At 40.6% G+C, this 27,634-nt stretch overlaps 2 protein-coding genes across 4 annotated transcripts; one reads left to right on the forward strand and one right to left on the reverse strand.

The window, feature by feature from the left end:
* Positions 1–4,246: 4,246 nt before the first annotated feature.
* LOC147795829 (uncharacterized) lies at positions 4,247–17,412 on the reverse strand. Of its 3 annotated transcripts, XM_087130727.1 has the most exons (8): positions 17,270–17,412; positions 16,114–16,252; positions 14,950–15,279; positions 14,391–14,738; positions 13,956–14,285; positions 13,307–13,669; positions 12,893–13,021; positions 5,820–12,365 (listed from the first exon to the last, which is right to left on the reverse strand). In XM_087130727.1, the coding sequence occupies exons 2-8, from the start codon at positions 16,190–16,192 to the stop codon at positions 9,433–9,435; spliced, it is 4,512 nt and encodes a 1,503-aa protein (XP_086986853.1). In that variant the 5' UTR covers positions 16,193–16,252; positions 17,270–17,412; the 3' UTR covers positions 5,820–9,432. The 3 variants fall into 3 exon arrangements, with proteins under 3 accessions (XP_086986855.1, XP_086986853.1, XP_086986854.1); XM_087130729.1 differs by lacking the exons at positions 5,820–12,365; positions 12,893–13,021; positions 13,307–13,669 and adding exons at positions 4,247–4,541; positions 5,174–5,266; XM_087130728.1 differs by lacking the exons at positions 16,114–16,252; positions 17,270–17,412 and having other exon boundaries at positions 15,084–15,224.
* Positions 17,413–18,898: 1,486 nt separating this feature from the next.
* Positions 18,899–26,416, forward strand: LOC147795830 (tyrosine-protein kinase receptor Tie-1-like). Its single transcript, XM_087130552.1, has 12 exons — positions 18,899–18,993; positions 19,171–19,479; positions 19,733–20,720; positions 21,750–22,098; positions 22,504–22,614; positions 22,723–22,889; positions 23,400–23,513; positions 23,695–23,765; positions 23,961–24,001; positions 24,265–24,361; positions 24,796–24,901; positions 25,133–26,416. The coding sequence occupies exons 3-12, from the start codon at positions 20,628–20,630 to the stop codon at positions 25,202–25,204; spliced, it is 1,221 nt and encodes a 406-aa protein (XP_086986678.1). The 5' UTR covers positions 18,899–18,993; positions 19,171–19,479; positions 19,733–20,627; the 3' UTR covers positions 25,205–26,416.
* Positions 26,417–27,634: the final 1,218 nt, after the last annotated feature.

Below are 27,634 nucleotides of genomic sequence, written 5' to 3' on the forward strand. Positions count from 1 at the left end.
CGACTTAGCGAGTATTCACGAAACAAGTGGGGCATCTTAATCTAATAAATCAGGAGGTAACCGATATAATCCAAGGATACTAGAAACTCGTAGTTGACACCGCAAACTTTCTCTGGCGTACCTGTCTTTTGAAGAGTTTGACTTCGAATGACCTTTTTTATCCAAACGGTCTGGGATACAGCAGCTGTTGCTGCCGACGCGCCGCCAGCCTGTAGGCTATGTAGCCCAACTTGGTGTCATCCTCACCAATGGCCCAAAGTGTACCCTTCAGAATATTTCAAGTGGGGAAAGATAACTGTCCTTTTTTGGGTACATAAGAGTGCGACCTTTTCTTAAACTTTAGTGCTTTAGACGGATAGTCTTGGGAAGTAACAGCAGTACACCCTGCGATGCATGTACAAATTTCACATATCGAATGGAAAAGTGTCCAAACCCAGTGGCACATTCCCGATACTGATATGTCTCGTTCGTTATTCACGACTAAGCACAGTGCAGACAAATCTTATTATCACACAATCTTAAGCTAATGCGTACCTCATTTCTTAGGAAACCTGCAAACGAGACAAGCAACATAGCAAACAAACTAATGTCCATCAGGCCATCACAAAGCCCAGATTGGAGAACAATCATCTTCAATATTTTGGGCTCTGGCAATGTTCTTTTCGTATATGATAATGAAAGACGCCTCCTTTTAAAGCCGATGAACAATTTGAAAACATTTCATCACATGGGTTAGTGGACATCAATGGTGAGCAGTTTCTGTGGTGAAGAACGGCGAACCATTGTTATGCAAGTAGACGATGTACCTTGCCAAGTCCTGACGACAATTAGGAAGTGAGGGGGCTGCATCTTTGGCGCATCAGACACTATATGCTGCAAACGCCCTCTTGTATTTAGAAACACCTGTCGGTGCTCTGGAGGCTATAATCACAGGCTATATGTCTTTTGGGTAAGATATATCCCTAGGTAAAATGAGCAAAAGTAAATGACCACATTGCCGTTACTCAAACGTGACACAAAAGGTGATTTTTTTTCCAAGTAATTGTCTCAGCCTTATCATCTCGGCACACAATCAAACAACATTCCCTCATCGTCTGTAAGGAGAGCACTCAGTGGATTCACAACTCCTTCCTGTATTGTACAGAATTTGCCAAGTGGGTTATCTGTTCTAACTTCACGACCTGTAAAAGGCTCCATTGAGCCGTACACAGAGCACATCAGTCTTCATCTTCTTGGAGCCAAACAACGAATTTTGGTTGCGCCCAGTGAAGAAGTTCCGGGGATCTTTAAACCGCTTCAGCAACTGAGCGGAGCCAGGGACAACAAGGGGAGAAAAAGAGTGGCCGGAAAGATGCAGAGGGCCAGGCTGGGATAACTAAGATGCCTTAGGCTTTATAGACACTAACATACTTCAGTACCTGACTGACTAGGGAAATTGGATGAACTAGCCAAACGTTGTCCCCTGACCGATCTGCGGAGGAGGCGTCGATATAGCTTGTACCCGTACATTGAATTTAAATGTCGAAAGTTTCTGATTGAAATCATCGGCAAACGTAACGATTGTGTGCTGTCCCCTATGTTGCCCACAAATCTGAAAAAGACAGGCGAAACGCCCCAGTCATCGATCTCTATTTCTCTGGTCACCTCATCTGCAACAGGATTCTGCCAGGGACTCACTTAATGTTGATACTGATTTTATGGGAATCACACAATTTGAATATATCTATACTCAGATTCTGCAGTTCAGCAACCATGTTACCTTTCTTGACTACAGCGACTACTCCTTTGCTTTCAGTGAATATCTCAATGGTTTTCCCAGCAGTTTTCGAGAGGTAGGAGCTAATGGCCAGTGCCACGCCTTTGAGCTCCCTCAAAGTGAATTTTTGACATATTTCTTCTGCCGTTTCGGACTGCTTGAACTATATAGGCCACCGCACTGTGCTGTCCATGCTCCACACCCAGCGTGGCTTGCATCCCAGAAGATGAGCACCTGTGGCAAGGGTAAGCGTTTATTCATATCAAACTGTTAACACTTCCAAAAAATAACTCTTCAATGACTCCACTTTCCCTAGCCAACTCGAAACTCTTATCACAGTGGTACTGGTTCACAATCTCATGATACATACATCTTGACAGAGGGCCTACAACTGGACCGAGGGAAATTATCTTCTCTGCTAATAAAGAAGCCAGTTTTCTCGCTGTAACAGCGGGAAAGGCACCTTGAACTTGTTCAGTTGTGAGTCAGACTCTGTTCTTGAAGATTAAAAAGCTAGAAAAAAAATTTGCCCCATTAAAAAACAGTCCAGTCCACTTTGAGAATGTTTTAAATTTACAGAATTCACGCCGCTCTCTGACCTCTTTTGTCTAAGTCAATTAGATCTGCCTAGAACGTGAAAAACACCATGACAGACCGCTGCTGGCATGCTTTACATCTGACAATTTGAACCTTGTGTTTTGCCTTTTCCGAGGAGATAGCTTCTTTACATTTTACTTACATCCCTTCCCCCGTGATACCAGGTGCACAAAAAGAAAGTAGGAAATATAATCAAATGTCTTAAACCGAAACCCTCGTTTGTTATGTGTTAAAATATACGCAGAAGTAAGTACATGAATTTTATATTAAGAGATGTACCACAAAGGTAAGTGTAGCGGATTTTACCTGTTTAACAATCAGACCTAAATTATGGAATTTAATGTAAAGAAAAAGGTATTTGGGGAGAAATTAACCCCAGGTTTAAAAAAAATAAAGTCTGTTGGCGATATGTTCAAAATGTATCTGCTTTCTGAATGTCGAAATTTCATGAGTTTGTAAAGATTGAGAGCTCTGTTGTAGCCTTATTGTGTGGCCAAGATGCCCTATTGTAGTTGCATACGACAGAGTCAGTGTTGTAGTCGAGACCATCACATAGGACCATGCACAAGACCAGTAACAAAATCAGGGTGAACAGTGACAAAGGAATGCTTCTGTTGCAGTTCATTTGAATAGCTTGTGACTTGAGTTCAGACTGTAATCTTGAGTCTGTGTCTTATCATTCAGGAAACACTCAAAAAAGCATCTTTTTTGCAGTATGGTTTCATTATCATGTGTTTGCCCTTCTTCATAATCTAGATGGAATGGCGCTATGTAAATGTTGCTACTATTAGCATTATTGTGTTGGTCATGTGCTAGTCTTGTGGGGTCTTGTGAAAGTCTTAAATGATCTTGACTACAAGACTGAACACAGTCACCGTGACTGCATAACTGTGTTTACTCTATCCTTTTTCTGGTTACGTTTCAGGGCTTACGGCAGATCATAATACGAAATATGTTTTTCTGAAATCGGCGATGGGACGTTTCGGGCGGCCCTTCTTTGTGACATTTTTCAAGCAAAAATAAACCTTGTGATATTCTAATATTGATCCCAGATGTTGGTGTTTTCACCTCTTCGTTGATAATCGAATACTCGGCAGTGGGAACCTTGGTGATGTGCGATCAAGTGCTGTGAGAATTGATGCAGAGATGGCCCACGTCTGCAATCAAGATGCTCAAAGGTAACCACGTCATGTAAAGTAAAACATGATGTGACTTCAAAACATTATTCAGCACACGCCCACAAGTCATCAAGTTTAAAATAGACTTCAATAATGAGTTGTTGAATCTGTTCACCTTCATCGCTGTTACCTTCTTTTTGCTCTTTATAGATGATGCATCAACCACCGAGAGACGTGAACTTCGAAGAATGACCACTACAGCCACCATACCAATTTATCTCGCCCCTGGGCGCCTGTCGGCATCAGGGTAGGAAGGACACTTTACTTTAAGGGTGTTTGCTGTTGGGTAGTGTTACTTTATTCCCTCACGATCCCTTTAAAATTCCCTTCACAAGACCAGTCACAAGTCCCTTCACAAAACCAGTCACAAGTCCCTTCATAGACCAGTCACAAGTCCCTTCATAGACCACTTACAAGTCCCTTCACAAGACCAGTCACAAGTCCCTTCAGAAGGCCAGTTACAAGTCTCTGCAGGTCCTTTCACGAGTCACTTCACAAGTCCAGGACTTCACAAGTCGCTTCACAAGTCCGGTTCCAAGTTTCTTCACAAAGCCAGTCATTAGTTACAGGGTGAGCAACAACAAAGGAATGCTTTTGTCACAGCTTGTTTAAATAACTTGTGAATTGGTTTGAAGACTTGTGATGGACGCACAGGGACTTGCAGGGGGCTTGTGGTGGTGACGAATACGACACTGGGTTGGGGACTGATGTAAAAGATGGATGGGTGTACGTACCGACACACTGCGGCATCGCCGTAAGGGGGTGGTTCCATGACCGCAGTGATTTCTCAAGTATGAATAAGGACGGCTTTGTATTCCATTTTACTTCCCTCCCTCTGCTAATTATGAACCCTCCCAACAGTTAGCCTCGCAAGATATAAAGACCGCTAGTCCATAAGCAGAATCTTCAATGTTTTAGCCCTCTACTTTATAATTTGGTTCTTGATCCGTCTTTGGTCGAAGCTACAAATCCCGGGGAAGTTGAATGTACTGTGCTTCCATCAGCATTTTCTGGTAATTTAAAGAGTAAAACTGGGTAATTTTATGCTATGCCGGATGTTACTTTCTCCGACTTTATTGTGATATTACAAAGTGTCAAAATGGGGGGTCTATCCTTTACCGTTAATTACTGGCATAAATATATTTATGGAGCATGGGGGGCACAGGCTTCGTTTGCTAAATTCGTTTATTAAATTGCTCAGCATGAGGCTGACGGATGAAAACGAACCAGTCCAGGTGTTGAAATGTCACTTACATTTATGTCATTTGTGTTGCTTCGTATTCCCTTCCATAGAGTCGTGTCGTCTATATTGTAAAACGAACCTTTAGCCAAAGGTGAACGTCAAAGGTACCATTCTTTCCTGATCAATGTTTCTCTCTCAATCATTTTACCCTTAAAATCGTTATCGGGTGGTCGTTTGGGATACTCCTATGGGAAATAGCCACCTTAGGTGAGAAATATCCTATGATTTATTACACTTATAAAACTAGCCTTTTATATCTTGTGATTCCACGTTTTGCTGGAATAAATTCATTTTTCATTTCAATCAGGTGGAATAGCTTCGCGTGCAAAACGTTTGAGTATTGGTGTGACCTAAGCACACTGTCAATGCACAGTCTGAACCTTTGGCCTTTATACTTACTTCATTGAAGACGGGAACCCCGTATCCCTCCATCCAGAACGAGTCGCTACCTGAGAAGCTGAAGGAAGGCTAACGCTTGCTGAAGCCAAGCAACTGTGATGACAAAAGGTCAGATAATACTGGAATCCCTCCTTGACGCATATAGCTCACGTGTCCTATGGCTAACTTGAGTTTAATTTCTACCAGTGAAAGCATAACGTTTCTTGTTTGCGTCTGGTACTCTCAGTAGAAATCGTAGGCTGAGCAGAACCCTATTTTGGCGGGTCAAACTCGTTTTAGTGATGCAAAACGTTTCAATAGTTTTTTTCATAGAACTTTCTAAGGCTATTTGGAGCTCTTTACACGCTTTTTGAAAAGGAAGAGTAATGACGTACACTAACACAAAAAGTTGCTTTTCTGTCATTGTTTAAAAACGGGTTTTTTTTTTCTTTTTTGGAGGGGGGGGGGGCTGACCGCCATTGTCCCCCATCTCCGCCATGAATCCCCTTCCTTTCCACTTTTAAGGTAGACAAACCACTTCAAATCAATGTAATTCGCGTTCATTCGCGCGGAGTCCTTTTTCACCAACTACAAGGTGTGTTTTTCATGGTCAGCACTTGTGTTACATACAATGACGCAGTTGTGAAGCCAGGCAAGCTCAGGCCGAGTCACTTCCTGAATCAGTACTACACGTACATTTATTGTCCGAGTAACATTTATAATAGGAGACACAAAGCAAGTTGCTGCACTCTGCCCAAGGTCAGGTCATGCATCTATTTGCAGACTTTGCCAAAATAAAATTATGAACTTTGACATTCAACACCTTTATAAGTGGTGTGTGAGCCTGTTCTATTCTGCACTTGAGCAAAGACAACCAATCCAGTCACGGAAGGTTGTGTGTTTTCGCATTTCAAGTATCCCATTGAAGGACTTCAAAAGACGAGTGTTACAAAACAATGTTTAGTCTTAGTTTCCTCTTCCTTTTTACTCCTTGAGCAAGAAATTCCCCCACCTCACCCCCATAACCTATTTGTATTTTTAAAACTAATTAGTTTCTTTTGGTCATAGTTACGCTTTAATGCGTAAATGCTGGGACGAAGATCCGAGCCAAAGACCGACCTTCACTGACCTAGTGTCAATTCTGACTGACATGAACGACAGTAAAAACAAACATGTAAGTTGGAAATACAATTTTAAAATCATAGCTTCACTCTCAGATATCCTGATATCAGTTCAATACATAAACTACACTTATAAGACATTGTAGAAGTCTTAGAAGTTCCCCATTGTTTTCAAATAGGTACATCGGAGGTGGACAACTCGCATTTCTTTTCGTAAATCTAACAATTGCTTTAGTTTCCGTTTATAGCTGTGGACTGAAAAAGTCAGTGTTGCTTAAGCCACATACTTTGCAGAGCTAGTCTTGTTATTTTCATTTCTCTGTCCTTCAGAGCTACTTCTTGTTCAACCAAGTGTATGATGTAAATCTGAGCGCCGTCCAACCCGAATTAGATGACTGAGAAGATATTGCCTGCGAACCTTTCACGGGAATCAAGATCGACTTGTATTGCATACACTTATAGTCTTACCCAACAGTAGAATACTTCATAAAACATAATATGCATTGAATGTAGGCATTTATGCGACATATTGTATCATTATGCCATGCGACAGTGGACGAATCCACTTAGTTTTAACACAATTGTTCGCAAAGTGCATTGCTCAGGAAATTACTTTTCGTGTACTAAATGAACACAGAAATAATACACGTATACTTCAAGCACCAGTTTTGTCAAATGATCAACTCGCATTAATTGTGCTCCCCGCAACAAAACGTGTCCATCGAGTACAAGAATTTTTGGTATCCAGACAGCCATAACCTGAATAGACTGTATTTTGATTGGAACATTTCCATGTATTACTTTTTTTTTTATCAAAAAGAGGATCAGTACAAGACATTTCAGCTTCTTTACTTGATATCATTATCGCTGCAAGGATGCAAATTTGAAAAGAAGTGCTATACAATGTAAACCGATTACAGGGTATGTGACTAGATTACTTTCAACTGAGGATAACATAGTTCTGCGTGGTGGTTAACAGCACTCTTTGGAGGGTACGTGAAGGGTAAGAGTGAAATGAGGTACTTGACGAATGGGCCACAAATTGCATTCTTTAGATGAAGAAGAAAATTTCTGTCCTCTTGGATAAAAAAATAATATAATATTACATTTAAGTAATTAACAATGCTCTCATTGATAATATTCAGAGGAGGCCGCATATATATTTACAGCTCTTACCTTTAGTACATTCTATTTCAGATTAGAAAACTGGTTTCAATTTAAACATACAACCAGATATTTGTATTTTCTAACCCATAAAGAGAGGTTGCCCCTTGTATCGTTGACAGTTTCTTATTCGAAACTAAATACTAAATAATAAAACTAAATGTCTGAAAATTTGTTCTTTTCGCCTGATTTAAGAAATTGTACACAAGGACCATGTTTCCTCCAATTCATGTATGTACGTAATCATCTATGCGTCAAAGCAATATTCAACAATTTTATGTAATTAGCTTTGCCCTTTAATTAATGACAGAGACAATGGAATGGAAAAACTTGAAAATTTAATAACATTTCATTCAAACATGTATTTTCTGATTTTATCTGTTCCAATAAATATGGAAGAATCCAAATCTAACGCAGTGTCATCTGCCAAACAATGGCTACATGGATTGTTTTACATGCACAACTCTTATCCACAACAAACATAAGGCGAGGGGTTTTTCTGAATGACGCAATGTACATTCAGAATTCGCATCTTGGCATGAACAGAAAAAAAATGTTGCTTATTTCAGCTTGTAATTGTAAGCTCTGAAGACAAATGACACTGCGTTAGATTTGGGTGCTTCAAAGGTTTATTTAAACAGATAAAATCAGAGAAAACATTTTTAGAAGAGCTCTTTAAAAATTACATGATTAAAGTTTGTAAAAAAAAGAGCAGCTCTTAATTGGATGAAGCTGTGTTACGGTGTTACATTTTGCTAGCAACAGATGTAATCATTTACAAAATATCTCTACCAGCAAATGAGGCAAGATGCGAATAGTAATATAGACATTAATACTTACATTTCATTTAAATGACTAAAGCAGAAGTTTACAAGTGTTAACACTTTGCAAATGTTCTTTTGAATTTTTTATCATTGTCACTACTATTATTTGGGCAGGGAAAGAATGTCGTTTTGTTTGTTGACGGAATTTAGATTCAGGATTGACTTTGTCAGTTTATTTGTTCAGCCAAACGTTTCCTCTGAGTGGTGACAAACAATAGCTGCCTCCATCGATAGCCTTGCCTTATTACAATACATGTATTGTATTATTTCTCTTTAAAGATAAAGTGACGTAACTTGGGACCAAAGAACAACGGAAGGGTTTATTTCCAAAATCTCAACCCTTATTTTCTTAAACAAAGACTTTATAAGAATCTTCCTTTGAATTCATCACAGCCATATTGTTTTTTTCACGTGTTTGACAGATTCTAAAACATTTTCTTCCAATCTTTTATTTAGTTAGTATTGTGGAATTACAATAGGTTCATTGCAGTCTACTGAGTAACATTTATGGCTTTGCTTTCAGCATCCTCGTATGATTTCACACAGTTTCACACATTTTCTTTTCCTTTGATCGTATCTTCGAATTTTATTTAAAGTTTATGAAGGAAATCAAAAATAGATTTTGAAACCCTTCAGATTTAAGGATTCTTAATATAATGACGAATGAATTTATTCACTCAGGGTAAATTCCGAAGCAAATTTTCTTTAGAATCACTAATGCTGGTATATTTTCGGTAGACAACAAACTTTTCCAGCCCCAACTAATGGTGTGAATTGTAGTGAATTTTGCTAATCCATTTCCTTATTAATAAAAAGGAACATTTTCTGAAATCTCTCGTTACGAAATCCTTATAACTTTTGTTATTGTTTTCAAAGTTACGCACTGTTCATTTGCTGCTGGTGAAATTTGACTTGAAGAAGAAACTTCATGAAACTAGTTTTCTGGGATTTGCAACGCTTCGTTCAAAATTTATCCTTTTGTGTACACTGTTAATGTAATCATATGACACACAATGACATTGGCCTGTTATTTCAGGGCCGAATAAACTATTGTTTAAGCTGCGGCTTCAATCATTGCTCGCAGTTTTTTCCGCTCATCTTTAGCCCCTACTAAAGCTCTCTTTCCTGGTCCCTTTATGTCTGCCTTGCTTGGAAAATGAATGACAACCTTCTAAACATCTCCAGCGTCGTCCACGTTTGGACAATTACGTTTCACTCTGATGATGTCCTTTGGAGATTCAATTCCTACTTCTGATTTCAGTTTGTCCATGTTTGAAATGTCTAGGTTTTTTATTTGTTTCACATACCCTGGATTCAACAAGTTCTTTTTCGCTTCGAGAATAACATCGATTGGCAATTTACACTTTGATGAAGAGGCTGATATCTGAATCGATACTACGTCTCGGAGATACTTCACGCTGATGGAAAAGAATTCCAAGAAGTGTTTTCCAGGGGAGCCGTGTAGCAGATGCAGCGTCTTGAGTCTTTCCCACCCCTTTCCCCCATCTTTCTCCATTTTCAGGCTGACTTCCCGGAACCCATCTTTATTCACCTTGAACAAAGAAAGTCTTAGGTCGGTCAGCTTCGTAAAAGCATGTAGCGAGTTGGCTATTGCCTCAAAGGCACGGTTGTCGAAACGTTCATTCAGACAAAGATCAAGAGTTGTTAACTTCATTAAGTTTGTGGGTATTTCTACCAAAGAGCAAATATTTTGTGAACTCAGAATTGTTCCCACAAGAATGATTTTTTGCAGCATCTTCATATTTTTCAGTTGTGTTGCTAAGTCTTGTGCAGCACTGCATGAATAGCATTCACCGGACTGTGACTCCAGGAGCTCCTGTAGAACAGACAACTGGCAGATATCGAGGAGTCTGCCTGACTGATTCACAGGAGACACAGACATACCTAGTCCGCTTGATCGTATTTCTTCTAGCAATTGATTGTTTGATTCGGTTTGTTGTTCCTTATCCGCATTCGATGTCTTCCCTTCGAACTCTTGGGCGTAATTCGCAAGAATATCTTGACCGTCTGAGCATTGACTAAGATCAATTCGAAACAGCTCGATCGACTTCACTTTCACGGCGGAACCATCTTTATTGCTCTGATTTGCATTTTGTAGGAAATACGTCAGGAGCCGAATCTTGTGTGTGGAAACACCAATTAAACGAATATTCTCCTTCGAGGAGAAGAGCTCACTTAGCGTTTGATTCAAGGTACCAATCCCATTGCTGTTGAAATTCAGCTCCAACCCTAATTCCAGCAATTTCTGGACGCGGCACACGTCTTTGGGGTTTGATGTGCTTCGTCCTTCGTTAAGTTGCTTGATGACTGCAGGTCGCTCACAATGTTGGCTATTCCGACAGGCGAATATGATCAGATGAACAATCTTATCGAAGTTGTTTTTGAAGCCGATCTCCAGTGAAACACTCTTCAACCATTTGGCGATGCTCACTGTCGAGTGAGCCATATGCACACCAACGCAAAACTGTTCGATTATCTCAAGGACAAAATGCACCTCTGTGTTTCGTCTCACGAGCGGTTCCTGTATCTCATGTTCACTAGGAACCTGTTTTCTCCAACAAAGAAATGACCCAGTATTTCTTGCTTTTGAAATCCTTTCAGGGGAATCCGTGTCTAAATCGCGATTCCTGGCCTCCGTGCCACGACACAGCAGACCCATTTTGATAGCAGCTTCCAGAATGTCCATTTCCGTGCTGAGGAATTCCGACTCGGATAATGCCAACGGACCTTCATAGTGTTCAGAGATTTTAGATTGAACCACCTTGCCAAGTTCTGTTACTATGTGAAGCTGCCTTTTTGTCAGAGTTTCAAGACGAGATCCAATGCCAATGGAAGCTTCCTCGTCCTCTTTTCCTTCCAATGACTCGTCGTCTTTCACTGATTTGTCACCATTTGTTACTTTACCTCTTTCAAACAAGCATTTCACCAATTTGTAGAAAATATCACTCATGGTATTCGCAGAGTCAAAGGCGCCCCCGTTCGTCCACACACATAATTGACAAAGAGCCGCTAAATTACCCGGTAGGCAAACAACCTCAGGTGGTAAAATACCCTCCTTTAAATACTTCTGAAAGTTAGGTGAGACTTTGTCCCTTTCTGTTAGTGTCTTCTGTTGAGTGTCGTTAGGCTGAGTTTGTGTAAGTGTATCATCAATAACATTTTTTCTTTCGTCGGATCTTGAACTTTCACCTTCTGGCATTATTTTCTGTTCAGACGGATTTTTCTTATTTGAAGGTGTTGAGGAGATCACAGTGTTTTGTTCATCTGTCATTTCTTGCACAGCCTCTAATGAAGTTCTAGGAAGTGAATCCTTGACATTGATAACTGTGCCTGTCTGCGTTGTGGTTCTTGTACTCGAGTTATCACAAACAATGTCGAGAATGTTTTCAACGTACTTACAAACATTGTCTGGTGCAAAGCCAGAGATTGTGATAGAGCGCATGTTATAATCTTTGCACGCATCTTGAGCAATGTTTGCATTTCTTGTGGTCATGATCAAGTGACATTCAAGAAGAACTTGTTCTTTCAATATCGTCATTACAGTTGCTATATCCTGCTTGCCATTGCAACCATCAACTAATATGGCAACGTCACTGGGATTGTTTGAACAGTACTCATTAATGAACGTTGCCAATGTGACGGGGTGTGAAGGTAGCATGTGTTGAACAACTGCTTGGCCAAGATTTCTGGTTTGAGTTAAGAGCCCGGCTGGTAGCAGAAAGACTAACTTTTTCTCAGCCAGCAATGTATCCTTTCTGCCCAAAGACCAATCGTAAATCACTCTACCCAAGATGGTAGTTTTACCACAGCCTGATTTACCACTAATAAGAACATGCCTATTGGCCAGTTCTGAGATCCTATCATCGAATAGTTGTGATTCTGAGAGTAACTTACATCTTACACAACCATCTGCAAACGGCACGTTGACGAACATCTCTGTGGGGATGTACACCTTATCCATCGGGGCTTTGTCTCCGTCAGTCTGAGCAGTGCGGGGTGTAATGGGAACTCGGCCAAATGTCTTCTTCACAAAAGTTTTAATTCTTTCAGCAATCTTTGACACATCGTAATGTCTCACGGGCTCTGCAGTGAAAAAAGTAATTTCAAATCACTGAGATCCTTATGGTTTAATTAACTCTGAGTACATTACGAGGGTTACCTTTTTCTATTAAGATGATGGAACTGCATTTTATGATAATTTCCAGGATTAGCCCAAGGGCTTTGAGGAGGTACTCACTAGGCCCATTGATTTTCTAATTCCGCCTTTTACAATAATGCTGTAAAGAAGAGGTACTTGCTTTGTGACATAGTTAAGTCCGGTTGATTTCAAAAGTTTTCAAATATCAAATAATTTGGAGACTCTGGTGTCAAAGAACAGTCCAAATATCTTAACCAACTGCCTAATTAAAAGCAATATCGCGTTATCGATACTTTCTTTACAAACTTTATTTTCGAAGTATATTTCAACAAAATGAGCTAGTTTCACATACGATGAGTACTGAATTTTTATTTCTACCCTTTAATGTGTTCAATATTGAAGAAGGAAAGAAAAACCGATCTATTCTTGATAAGCAATCTAAACGTAAGATTTTGAAATGGTATTGCCTCACCTTGCTTCGCCCTTTTGTACTTTTGTACTACCAGCACGAAAATCAACAGAGCAATGACGAACACACAAACTCCAATAACGACTGGGATAATGTAGGGTGACCCAGGATTCCTGTCAGAAACTTCAGTGTCTGAAACAGATCATTAGAAATACGCGTATTGTTGTATCATATCGGAGAAATTTGAAGTCTGGGTCTACTTTTTTGGTTCCTGCGTTTAATCACCCTTCATTACTATCAATATCATGTTAGCTAATTTTCTGGATAGTACAATTATGATTTCCAAGGTCACCTCAAGAAATAGATTTTTTGAAACGTCACTATGCCAGTAAATGGGACATCTTAGCCAGTATTTCCTTCCCCGCCATTTTATTGGGGGTCTGATCTTCAGTGATTGTAATCACATTTTAAGCATACCTTTAATCTTCGAATCCACATATGTTCTGATAACCTTTTCACCATACAGGAAAATGTGACACCAGTATCTGACGTCACCATCTTGAGAGCAATTGTTCAGAATGAGGAACCCCTCAGAGGTAATGTCGAAGCAGCCTTTGTCTTTCAGATCAGAAAGTGTCTTGGTGCCATCTGGTAGACTCAGCTGGCCAATGACAGTAGTGTTCTCCTCCTCGGGTTTTCCGTAGGACCAGATGATAAGGGCGTCAGTCGTCAGTGAGGTGTTGAAATCGGCAGGGAATGTTAGCGTCAAATTTATGCCAGGTTTGAAGTACATGGGTTTGTGGGCAACAGCGTACCCACCATCGAGTGGAAACCTGTTTCCTAAAATTTGGAAAACAGATCAATCATTACACATAGGGGAAAAAATCACGCACCATCCTACTTTTGGGTCCCATTGCATATTAACGTCGGTAGGAATCAACTCCCAATTCCTTTGTTCAGATGTAACGCGTGTAATTTTAATCCAATGAATTACTAATGCTGCTTTCGAACCTCCCCTTTCTAATGGAAGGTATTAAATAGATTTAGCATTTAATAGTTTCTAGATGACAAAATAGGTAATGGTATGGAAATGAACAAACTACCAAAGAGCCGTAAAGAAACTGACCTGCTACGCGAACTTCGATTTCCTCAACTTTGTTGGTATATGCAGAGATGCACTTGTACCTTCCTGTATGAGAATCTTCGACTGAGGTGATACCCAGACCAAAATCACTGGCCAGATAGTAACCAGTAACCTCGTCTGTCCGATTAGTCGACAAGTTGTAATTGAGGATAACTTGGTATGAGGTGTCGAGCTTCTGCCACTGAACCTTACAGGTTGCTGTGCCTGAAATCCAGCCGATGCAAGGGAGAATCTGACGTAATCCTTCTTGGAGGTAGAATGATGTCTCAGAAGCCTTGAGAGCATCGTCGGGTCGGATTTTCCCATCTGTGACTGAAAGTTACAATAGATTGATCATTTTAACAGTGCATGCTAAACATTTTTACCAAATAAGTAGATCGAATTTTGCATATTTTTTAATAAACTGATGTGGATTACCATGTTTGTCGACATCGGTGTAGCAATTTCTGAGAGTACCATCTGACTGGAATACATGACACCAGAATCGCTGGATATCCTTTAAATCATTAAAGGAGTTGACTGTAAGTGAAGCGTCACTACCAATGCTGTAATCAGCGCCATGTTGGATCTGCAGGGTGGTGCCATCAGAGAAACGTGCACCAATGATCTCTGTATCTGTAGTGATGCCCTCTCCCGTTGACCAGTACACTACGGATAGTGCGTCGGGTGACTGTGACGCGCACTGACAAGGTACCATCTGTCTCTGTCCTCGTTGGAAACTGGCCCGGGACGACACATCACTTGTGCTAGCCGGAAAGGACTCTCCTGCAATTCGTTAATTTGAAAAAAAAATTAAATGTAAATCTAATCTTCGCGATACTTCAGGAAAACAATCAATGACGCACTACGTGTTATTGTTCATCCTTCCAGGAAAGTTACATGAAGTGAAATATACTAGGAAAACCTTATATAGATTTTTCAATGTCATAACTGATGTTAAATTAAAATTTTAATTGCACCAGTAATTGGTACCTACCAATAACTTTTATGTCGATTTCCTCCACTCTTTGGGGGGTCTCACTTGGTGCGACACTGCAGAAGTATCGTCCTTCGTCAGCCACCTTAACACCTTTAATAATGAGGCTGTAACCAGATGCCCCAAACGCGTACCTCTCGCTCTCTGGATGGTCTTTGTTGTGTTTGTAAGTGATCAAAGTCTCTGGAGTGGTCTCCGTACTGTTTTTCTTAGACCAAACGACTCGACTTAGAGCTTCTTCTTGCGAGCGGATGGAAAGGCAAGGTATTTGGATCCACACGCCTCGCTGAACGTAGTTCAGTGCACCGAAAACAGGATAAGTGTTATTTACTGAAAATAAAGCAAAGAAAAATGTTTTTCAGAATTTAAAAAAGTCAAATCTTCAGTGCACATTAACCCTTCGGTTTTTAAGTCAGATAGGATCGGATCGGTCAGCGAAATCTATTAAAAAACGATCGTATACTATACTAATACTACCGTAACGACAAAAGCACGAGTCCAAGTCTAAACAATGGCCAGAGTACAAACTAATTTCCCCTACACAATGTAGAAATCCCAATCTTTGGGTTCGTGATGTCTGGAAGAAGACTGGGAAGATAGAATCTCTGCCTTAGTGTTTAAAGTTAGTGTGGATTTCTGTCGTTGGTGCAGGTTTTCCGTATGAACAAATCCGAGGAGCTGGATTTCAATATGGGATTGCAAATCTGCATGTAGGCAATAAAAAGGCAGAGTTTTGCATCTTGTAAACCCCAGATCGCTAAAGTTCTGTTTAACTCATGGCGATGCGAATGTTATTGTTAGCTAACTGGGGTTAGATAAAGTAATTGACGACCCAGTCCAGAAATATTGTGAATTCGGTTCAAATACTCAGATTCACTTAGAGACTTTCTTTTATTTCTTTTATTAAGGTGAGGTCATCATCAGCGGAAAGCAAGCACAGATGGCTCTATAGTTTTTTCATTTATTTTCCAACAAACTGAATCTGCCCCATGAGGCTTCTTCTGTTCAAAGTAAACATGAATTGCATACAATTTTAGGAGTCAAGCTGGGCGCCATTAAATAATATATAAAAGTCAGCAATGATCAATCTGTATCAATACAAATGTAAGGAAGCAATAAATGCGCATTAATTGGACATTTATGAAGCACGTCATAAAATCTTACGTGAAGTTTCTGGGCATATCTTGTCTGCAGCAGAAAGCCCGAGAGTTAAGGAAATACAGAGTGTGTAGATTGCCCTCATGGTTCCATGGAAGTCATCGGTGTGCAATCGGCAATTAGAAGAGGTGCGTCTGCAAATACTCTACAAATCAAGGTCATTGGCATAAATTTAATTTTTTTCGCTCAAAATTGCTCTAGTAGGGCAGTTGCGTTAATCTCAGGCCGTGGCCTCATGCCCAGAGACTGCTGGTAATGAAACTGCTGGTAAAGTGAAAATAAAAACAAAATCGTCAATTTGCCTCCCTCTTCCCTGGATATGGCACTGAACAGAAGCCAGTATGTACACTTGACAGCAGAAGAAATTTGCCACTTCTGTCAAAGGCCAAACATACAAATTCACCCCATAGAAATAAATAATTTTTGTAGACATGTGTGCTGCAATACCCCTTATTAATCACATGCCCCAAAGCAAGTGATTATCTTTATAACAAAGAAGAAATTGACATGCACAGCAACTTGAGTAACCAAGGTGCTGTGCATGTCAATTTCTTCTTTGTTATAAAGATAATCACTTGCTTTTGGGCATGTGATTAGTAAGGGGTATTGCAGCATACCTGTGTACAAAAATTGTTTATTTCTATTTAGTGATTTTTTCAGATTTGACAGAAGTGGCAAGTTTCTCTTGCTGTCCAGTGTATGAACATATGCATAATGGACATATTACGTAGTACTTCCAAAAGTTATCTATTTAAGCGTGCATTATGCACGCACGTTCTACTTGTGCCTCTTGCATAGTTATCACCTGAGAGGGGGCAACGCTCTCTCTGGATAGGGGGCAATGCAAAGTTGGTGATATAAACTGCCAGCATCTCTTCCTTTTGTTTTTCTTTTCTTCTGTTCTATTTATCTATTTCCAATTTTGACCACGAATAGATCATATACAACTCGGTCTTATGGTGTCGATGCATTTCTTCCTAAGGTAAGCCGCCAATAACAGAAGCCCGCAGCACAAGTGGTGAGTGTACTGAAGAAATCTTATATGTGTCAAAAACAGGATGTCAGACGGTAAAATGTTGCCTGACTAATATACATCATGTGCACATAATAGTAGTCAAAACATCGTCCGTGAGACGTGATTTAAATCCTTAAAATTCCCTACCTCAACCTGCAGGAAAACTCCAATTCACAGCATTCCATTACAGACGCTGATTCAGAAACCAGACGAATTGTGCATGATGGAGAATATGTGCAGAACGTAGATTGTAAATCTAGGCTTACGTGGAACAACACTTGGGGACTCCCCCTCACGTGACACTTAGCAGTTCTGCGATTGGAGCTGACTGCTGACATTAGCAGCTATTTTAGGGTTAGGGTAACCGCGGAGGATCCCAGCGCTGTCATTGGTCGACGCCATTGACAAGATCAGGTTTACTAGCTATGGACTTCGAAAATATTGTCGGTGATTGTGGATGAATAGTTACGTAAATCAACTTGTAAAACCCAAGACCAGACTCTTTTTTTAAGGTTAAAACGTGAGTTTTGCCAACAAGACCCCCAGGCCTTAAGAGAACACAAAACCATTCAGTGGATCGCATTCAGCATGTTACAGCTATTTTCAGTACGAAGATCATGACCTTCAATAATCATGCATAATGCAGCAACGGCTACATGCCACAACAGTTGAAACGCTCGCTCTATGTAAAGCTCGGAGTTGTGTTGTAGTGATCGACCTCTTCAATGTCATCAGCAGTCAAGCATTGAAGTTCGTCGAAAATTATTGGGACAATAAATGAAAAAAAGCAACTTAAGAGCACGAATGTGGCTGTAATTTTATGTCAAAATGCCGTGAAGTAACTCCCCAGAAGTACCCTCTTTTGAGTAGAAAATTACCGGAGCCCGTACTCGGTCATTGCGGGATAGATCGAGCGACTCCACATGGTGATAGAGTGCCAGGCAGGGATCAAATAGCCAAACTTTGTGCTTAAACATTACTGATGACCCCTCGCCTGGTCAAAAGTTGAAAATTTTGCATGGTCTTCTCGTAAACTAACACTTAATATTATTTCCCATTCGGGGTTTACCATTAGTGAAACAATTCTGCTGGCACTCAGGCTGGGGAATGCACGACCCCCCCCCAGCTCTGGGACGAGAGGCATGGCGATAGCGAGGAAATTACCCAAGGAAAATGCCAGGTCATCGCGCCGGGGACCACGCGTGGTGATACTCGACATCAGCCTGATGTCCAGAGATGACACTGAAGAGGTCCGGCACTACAACACAACCCGGGGCTTTACTTGGGACTGGTTTACTGAAGAAATAAATTAATCTCTTTGTTGCTGCCTAATTAGGGCACCAAGACCTTCACCAGAGACAATACATGATGCTATATTTGGCATAAACACAACCTGCCGTGACGACACGGTTGCGAAACCAATCTTTATAGCAGAATACTGCTGCTGAGTTTCCCGTGACTAGGAGGGGGATCCCATGATGATTATAAATTACCGAGATCATGCTGGTTACGTTTTCACTTCGGAAATGAAAGTAGAATGACCACAATCAATGTGAAAATCTAGCCAATATAACGTGTTAGAAATAGATATCCACCCTCCACGTTGAGGGCTCACAGATTTTGAATAGCTTAACAACGCTTCAGAGTGAAACGATCAAAGTCGAACACGTGACAGAGCTTGGTTTTGTAATAACACCTGCAAGCTGCTTTGTTTATAAGACGCAGTAGCATTTGTTGAGTTAAGGTTAATTTCGTTCTCGCGTACTGAAGCCGCGATACGTATTCCTATAACGGATTTTATATCGTTGTTTGCAACATGGCTGTCACAATCCGGTCAATGTTTGCCTCCGTGTTTTTACTTGTTTCCCGAGGTAAGAAAATGATATTCTGTTCAAAGGTTGAGAGGGTCCTCCTGCTAATAAGTAGGTTAGTATGCTCTGCCTTTGGGAATGCTATTGTCAGCTGGTGAAGTCAATCTGATATTTTCCTTGGCGTGATTTGCCACGCTGATGGTCTTCTCAATGCATTTTTAATATATTTCCCTTCAGCTGGGGAGTTTGATGTCCAGATCTACGGAGGAACACAGAAAAATGCTGTTATTGGATCAAAAGTCAACTTGAAGTGTGTTTTCTACGGTGATGACCTTCATGACCCCTTAGTCCGATGGTTTTTCATTGACGAAAAAATTGAGTATTGTGAAGGTCAAAATCTGACTGACATGGTTATCAACAACCGCAACTACAAGGTTTGTACGCTGACCATCGACCCCGTCTTGGATTCATCCGAGGGCCTTTACTGGTGTGAAGTATTTTCCATTGACCAAGAAAATCCAGCCACAGTTTACCTGAATGTCACTGGTGAGTTGAGTTACAAAATCAAGGCAATTCGCTCACAAGGTTATTACCTTAGCCTCCGTTAATCAGCCTAGGTCATTCAAGCCATCAGTGGCCATCTTGTGCCGCATGTAAAGTTAATACGAGGGCGTGCTTCCCATTCTTAATTCGTCTAATTTGTGCTGACCCAAAAAAGGGATAATGGCAGAATTACATTCAGTACTAAACAAAATAGCTGCTTAATGAATATTTTCCACACTTCCGTGATCATAATCAGTTCCAAAGCCTACTCTGAAGCTGCAGGACATCTCAACTGGAGATCTGGTTTATGGCGACTCCGATCGAATTTGTGTCCCTCCTGGAACCAAGCGAACCTTTAAATGCACCCTACAAGGCGCACGTCTGGACAGGTGGACACTGGCATGGCACCTTGGTGATTCTTTTGAGGATGTTGCCAGTTCTGATGACCACAGGGGCAGCGGTGACACAGGTGGCTTGACAGAAGCAAGCAGCAAGTTTACTGTCGTCAACAGTGGCAAGGGGACTCTCGCTGAAAGCCTACAGTGTCAGGCAACTAATGTCCACGGCGAGTCAATAACAGTCACCGCGCAACTTCAGTCCTGTTCAGGTTTGGGTTCAATTACTTTAATAGTATAACATTGAAGAATAGACCAACAAAGATGAATTGCAATGTTTGGTGCTTTAATAAAGTTGTGATTCGAATCAGTGTTCTTCTGAGGCACCCTGTGTTGAGAATGTTGTATGGAATACCCGGCGCAGGCTAAATCCTTTCTGTTTATGTGCCGTGTTTAGCCATGTTTTAAAACATACTGTTATCGATGCACTTTTATTACAAGTAATTGTTTTTAATCAGAGAAAGGCTTTCTAAGTCAGTGGAAAACTGTTTTGGTCTCGACTAGTGCTTAATCGTGAAATGTACAAAAGGAAAGAAGAAACCTGTCAAACTGAAAGTCTGTCCGTTTTGTTCTTGGGTCAATATACGTAGAAATTAAATGAATATGATTTCCAAATGACTATTTTTAGTCATATTGTAAGTAAACACGCTCCATATTTTTGTATATGGGTCTACCGATGAAGAGACGAGTGGTGTAGGCCTAGGCCAACTAATCGCCGCAGTTGCAGTGGTCAGTGTTGTCGGCAGTGTAGCGGTCATGGTCGTGATTTTTGCACTCTGGTTGAGAAGGAAACGCAGGACAACGCGAAGTGTGCCGATCTCGAGAGGCGTACAGCCACTTGCTGACACGGTGATTACTGTTTCGCTTTCACTGCTTTGTTGAAATAACACTGGGAGATCTTAGCAAGATAAAGAGCCATGGGAAAACAATTACGTGTATTGCTGTGAACTGGAGCTCAGTTCATAAGCTCATAGGGAACAGCAACTTCAGTCGCACGCTGAGTCAATTGCCATATCATTGTTTTCACTATAATACATGTCCATAATTTTCGGTTTTCGCTACTTACGGTACTGTGAGCAATGGATATGAGTAATGACAGGGGAATAACTCGCTAAAGGTTAAGAAATAACCTAAATTGACAAGTTATTATGCCCATAAATTTGCATTGATTACATAGCAGAATGAGGGACGCACTGTGTTATGTAGTTGCTAAATAAAATTGCTGTGAAATCCGATGTCTGAATGCTCCAACAGCATCTTCCAATTTGCTGACGTCATAATCTACTTTTGTCCAGTCGCATTGTTGGTAAAATACGGTAAATTTGGAACTGAAAAGTATGAACTCTCATGCCGCTTGAGGCAATACTTTCGTTTGGGGAAAGGGAACAATATTGTGTTGGTAAGGAATTGGAAAGCTCGTTATTTACGTTTTTTACAGCCTTTCTTAGCAGCGACATTTCACATGCTTTTTGAAGGCGGAAAGGACCCTATCGCGTTTCGTCTCGTTCAAAACTTCAAAAACGGATGTTGGGGGCAGCGATTGTTTGTGGTTAAACATTTGCCATGTGAGGGATGGTTCAAAGGTTATAATAAAATGAAGCAATGCACTTGTCCTCTAGTAAAATTACTAGTTCTACCATTGGAAAAATGAATACCTTTTACAAGTAGTTAGATATGCTTGACGGGTACAGGTAAAGCACGTTGCAAAAGGTTTCTGTTTGTGAGTAGAAAACCTGGTCAGAGCAAATGGATTGAAGTTTGGATTATTTTAAGCAAGCGATCTACCACCGAATCCCCACTAATTAAAGGCAATGTAGGTGAAATTAATAAGTACATGTATTAAAACCTGCGAATGTTTTGTGACTCTTATTTTCCTAGGATGTTACCTCATACGAGAACCCCAGCCCAACCGGGGAGAACATCCCACTGCATGTTGCTCGGGAATACGAGGACAGAATCTCCCCACAGACTGAGCGCACGTACGAAGACAGAATTCCTCGAGCCTTTGATGAGCATGAGTTTGACGACAACGCACTGATATACGAGGAAACGCCAATGCTTTCCGACGATGACAACCCACCGCCTTGGGCAGAGGAGTGGAAGATTCCATGGGGCGACCTCACCGTTGATGATTGCATACTCGGCAGAGGGAACTTTGGTGGGGTGCGATCAGGATCTGTGAGAATTGCTGGAGAGATGACCACGTCTGCAATCAAGATGCTCACAAGTAGTATTGACCAGTATATTCTAGAGAACATTCAGTTTCTCACGAGCCTACAAATGGTGTTTTGTGACCGGCGATTAATGAATGAAAATAAAAGTTCAGATTTATTCTTGTCTTTTTCATTCAACGCTTTGGGAGGCGTAAATAGGTCAAGAGAAATAAAGAGCATTTTGCGCTCATTAAAAATAGGGAATATAGGTGTCGTTAGGATTCCCCGCCCCTGTAACACCCATGGAAGGAAAAAAATGGACAATCCCTATGATATATTTTACCCTTAATAAGTACAATAAACCACGGCCACACAAGTAAAGGCCCAGCTCAAACTTAAAAACTTAAGTTGATGAAGTCTTTTGCAAGCAGAAAATGGGCTATATCATATTACTCCCCCCCCCCCCCTTTTTTTCACAGGCCACGCGTCAGAAAATGAGAGAGAGGATTTCCTCGCTGAACTTCGGACAATGACCTCTATCGGCCACCATCCGAATATCGTCTCGCTACTGGGCGCGTGCCAGCATCAAGGCAGGCATTGCATTTAACTAAACATTAGTATGAAGATAGACATCCGAATGTTGCTTTTCCGCAGAAACTAGCTTATACTGATGTTTGATTTTCGTTTTTTGTAATCAGATGTACTTTACGTTGCCTTGGAGTACCTTCCCCACGGTGATCTGCGCAGCTACCTACGGACAACCCGGTCACTGTCAGACTCCGACGAGGATTACTTGTCTTCGACCCAACAGGTCCAGTTTGCCCTGGATGTTGCCCAAGGAATGGAACACCTTGCTAAAGTTGGGGTTTGTCCTTGCACCCGATCCGACAACCCCCCGCTACTTATAAGTGAGGCCTGTGCAGCAAAATAGCCATGCTCTTACTGTGATGCTAATATATTATCGTATGATGCAATACAGTGGGCAAACTTATAAGTGAGACTTGTTCGAGCCTTCTGCTTGCAAATTGTTTTGACGCTGACTAGCCTCACTTATAAGTGTGCCACTTTATTGCATCATAGCATCACAGTTCTTGCAGGCTATTTTGCTGCACAGGCCTCACTTGTAAGTAGCGCTGAGTAGTCGGACCGGGTGGTCAGTATATGTCAGCAATTAATTTTGAGATAAATTTATAGCTCAGTACTGGTTTAGGAACCCCCTTGCAGGTAATCAATAATTTCACTGCTCATGGAGAATCTGCAAAAAAAAGTCAACAAATCCAAGTATCGGGACTCATTAATATCAAGAAACGTCAAACTGGTGAGGTCCAAAATCCCCCTTTTCTGAAATAAGATAAAGCGGTCTTCAATCTTTAAGGTGATCCACCGAGATTTGGCTGCCAGGAACATCCTTCTAGGCGAAGGGCTAATTGCTAAGGTCTCTGACTTTGGGCTGTCCAGAGGAGAGGACATTTACGTCCAGACATCAACGGTACGTAATGAATTTAAATTCAATTGAGCAGCTTTACCCTTTATATGACTAGATATTTGATTAGATTATTGTCATTGCCGTTAGTAAGTTGTATGGGTGTATGAGGAATTTCGATGACAGGAAAGTAAGTCTACATATGTGAAAATTCTTGTCAGTCACATTGTTTTTCATTCCTCTGTAGAGACGTGTTCCTGTGCGTTGGTTGGCCATCGAGTCTCTGACATACAAGAAGTACACCACCAAGAGTGACGTGTAATTGTGTTTTTCTCTTTCTAAAAGGGATGTTTGTATGAAATGGCTAGTTGAAAGCAAAACTGTTAACTTGAAGGACCCGACATGCAGACCCGTTAAGTGGCAACTTTTAGGTAATCCTGTCACAGATGCTTTATTGTTGGTGGTAATGTTTTGCCCTTACTTTATTGTGGTATTGCTTTTTGCCATCATCAGGTGGTCGTTTGGGATTCTCTTGTGGGAGATAGTGACAATAGGTAAGATGTCTCCTTTGACTTTCCTTCCCATTAAAAAGATGTTTTAGACTATGTGAATTCCCACACCCTAAGCTCATGTTCACACTGCATCTTGATCAAAAAGAATTAAATAGGTCTGAGTTTAGTACGAAATGCACGAGAGGTCGTTCAGTAAAATCAAAACGTCAACATGCTCATGAGAAAATACAATATGACGCGACAAGGATTATTGAAGCAATACTTTCCCAATCGTTGTATGTTTGATTTTTATTCAATTTTTAAAGGGGGAACCCCGTACCCATCTATCAGAAGTGACTCACTTTCTGAGAGGCTGAAGAGAGGATATCGTTTGCCCAAACCGAAGAACTGCGATGAGAGAAGGTCAGTTAAAACCACCATTCATTGATACCTGGGATAAATACGCGCAACGCGCCTGCCAGTCTCCTTGAAGAAGTGGAAAGATCAGGTGACCCATAGTGGGCCCCATTCATATTGCAAAGTGTATTTGGAGTGTTGATTACAAACTGCTGGTCTACACATTAGTACGGGAATAAAGAATATGTTGACAGCTGCCCAACTTTCTGTCTGTGGACGTTATCTGGGGTGTGGTACTTGTACCCCCTGCACGTGTATAATTTTATGTCTTTTGAACAAGAGAACATCTGCTTAAAAAATAAACTTTTACGGCACAAGTATAAATTTTCATATCAAATATCAACATTTACAGGAAACCTTTTGCTTTGGTTTTGGAGGGGAGGGAAGAGGATCCGAACAATAAATTTACATTTGATGACTTGGTTTCTTTTATTTCATAGTTACGCACTAATGCGACAGTGCTGGGAAGAAGATCCGATCAAGAGACCCACCTTCACTGATCTGGTGTCTATCCTGAGTGATATGGATGAGAGTAAAATCAAACATGTAAGTTATGAAAGCCCTTAATGACAGCATTCGTGGCGAAGATATCCTCAAATAAAACCAATGTACGGGACTATCTGAAGGTTATTGAAATGTTGCCTTCTTCAAGTGTGTATTGTAAAACGTTGTTGGAATCTCCTGTTACTGTTGAGGAATTTGCACATATATATGCATAGCAGTGTTCCTCCATTTGCACATTTCTTTTTTTCGTCTCTTTTTACATTTACCTTTCAGACCTACCTATCGTTTGACCGACTCCATTATGAGAATTTGAGTGCTATCCAACCCGAGTTTGATGACAATTAAGAAGACAATAACGGGTCTCTCTCAGAATAATCCTTTCCCCTTTTCTACAAAAAACTGTATAAAACCCCCGGAATTTAGCCTGGCCCTCAATAAAAGGTTCCAGGAAAACCAAATTCCAAAGTGAAGGCCTCCCAGGAATAAAAAGATATGTGTATCATGTTTTCATTAATCTGGAGAAGCCACCATTGCAGAGATACGTCGCGGAAGAAATTACTGTTTCTTCCAAACTCCAGTAGTATCACTCAAACAATTAAAAAAATGTCACGGTTCACGGTGCTCAAGTGTAAACGTAACCCTAAAAGAGCTGGGTTATTTTGCCCCTGCAGGCTCAAATCCTGAAAAAAATGCACTGCAACGATGTCGGGCAAATATTGACGAGGGATTCCCGCTCGCTCTTTTTAGGGTTGAGCGGATGACCAAATTTTGCCTGTTGTAGCTACTGTCGATCTTCTTGTCCAACACGTTTAAGCGCGAAATTAGCACACTTAATGCCAAACTTAATAACATCAGAATGAAATTGCATTACAGAGCATTATTTGTAAGACAAAATGGGAAATGCGAGAAATTGTTAAGACTACATTAGCATCCAGCCGCTACATGTTGTCCTCTAAGCCACAGCTTGGTTACGTTACCACTTTCTAACTCTTGTATATTCCATTTACACTGTAAAAAGCTGGGCAACTTTTTTGACCAATGTTAGGGACCAGGTCAATTGTTTAACTGTTGGGCAAACAGATTACCCAACCACGTTGACTCTTTTCTATGGGCAACCCTGTCGCAATTCACCTAATGGTTGTAGAAAATGTCGTTTGTACTGCCACTTTCTTTACCTAGTCTTGTGCTGTGCTCTTTTTGCCCAAAGTTAAGCGATTCACCTGGTACCCTGTGTTAATTTCTTTATTATTCTTTCCTTCTTTTCTTTTCTGTATTTTCTTTCCAACTCTCTTTGACACATTTTCATTTTAAATATGTCGACTATTCAAACCTTTATCATACTTAGGTAATTGTACACACTGCGACAATTGTCTTAATCTTTGCCTTATCTAATGCACAGAACGTGGGTGTGTCGGTGTAGTTTGTTATATATCTGTGTATATATCGTAAGATTTAAATACGTAATAAAGGAATCAAGGTATCCGTCTGACAAGCATATATTCAGTATTTACTCACAACAAAGAAACACAATAAAATGTCACAGTATATCTGGACAACTACGCAGTTTTCGAACAATCTGAGTATATATAGTTTGTCATGATTTGGTATAACCCAATGGATGATTTTGACACCTAACCAAGTCATAGGGGCTCCCTTCTGACAGGCGTACACAGGGCATTTTATACATAACAAAAGGAACACACGCAAATCTTTGCGATATATCCGAGGTTAATTCAGAATCCATGCAAGTTGGAGACTTTTCGGTTAATATGTAGCCTAATTATTCAGCTTTCCAACAGTGAATAATTTGTGTTGATTTGTTAATTGTCTATAGATTTATTGTTAGACGTAGACACCTAACCAAGGAATAAAAGTACTCGTCTGACATGCACACCCACACGGAAACGTCGTCACCGACGCAACAAACTTACACTTACTCTGCGCTCATTGTTTCCCCGGATTTTAGGGAACCGTCTGATTTTTGTCGTCTCGAGCTGTAACACCCGGTGACAAGCCTACATACAACAAAATATCTACAAAGCGAGGAAACAAAACTAAATCAAAGCAGTCAGTTCCAAATTAATGCAAGTTTGGAGACTTCTCCGTTATTCCATAATGTAGCACCACTATTCAGCTATCAAGAATCGCATACATTTGTCGGAATTTGTTTGGGATATACTGTCAGAGTTAGACACCTCTCAAGGGAATATAAGTGCTCGTCTGACGGGCATGCGTATCAAAACTTAATGCTGCACTTGCACAACGCCCTCGCCAGTAATTACCGTTTCGGCAGAACTGATGAAGGAAACCCTAACATTCTGAATAGCTCATGTGAATATAGAAAGATTTAAGATAACAGGAATTAACCTACAGTAAAATTGATTAATCACTGTTATTTCCCTGATGGAACTCGGCATGTGTACCTACTGAATTCCTGCGGGCGTGAGGAGATTCAAACGACGTTGATTGAATTTGTTCCAGCAATTTTTTTAGCGCGCCTACAGGGCCAGCCAATTTAAAACACGCGGGATAGGAGGCTAGAGAAACTGTTTGCGCATGCACGATCAGCCGTGAAATGTTATCATTCTATGAAGAGGTGCAGTGAATGCAATGTTTACAACGTGTGTCGACATACTTAGCTTGAATACTTTTCTTTGGGACAACATTAACGCAGTTTTAGCCTAAATTGGTTATGCAATCGTTTCTTTTATTAAATGGATTATAATTAAATTAAATTATAGATTATTGCCTATTTTGAAATTAACAAACTATTTA

Source organism: Acanthaster planci, linkage group LG20, assembly GCF_054643075.1.
Source record: "Acanthaster planci isolate LZ-2023a linkage group LG20, COTS_SCS, whole genome shotgun sequence".
Classification (NCBI taxonomy): domain Eukaryota; kingdom Metazoa; phylum Echinodermata; class Asteroidea; order Valvatida; family Acanthasteridae; genus Acanthaster; species Acanthaster planci.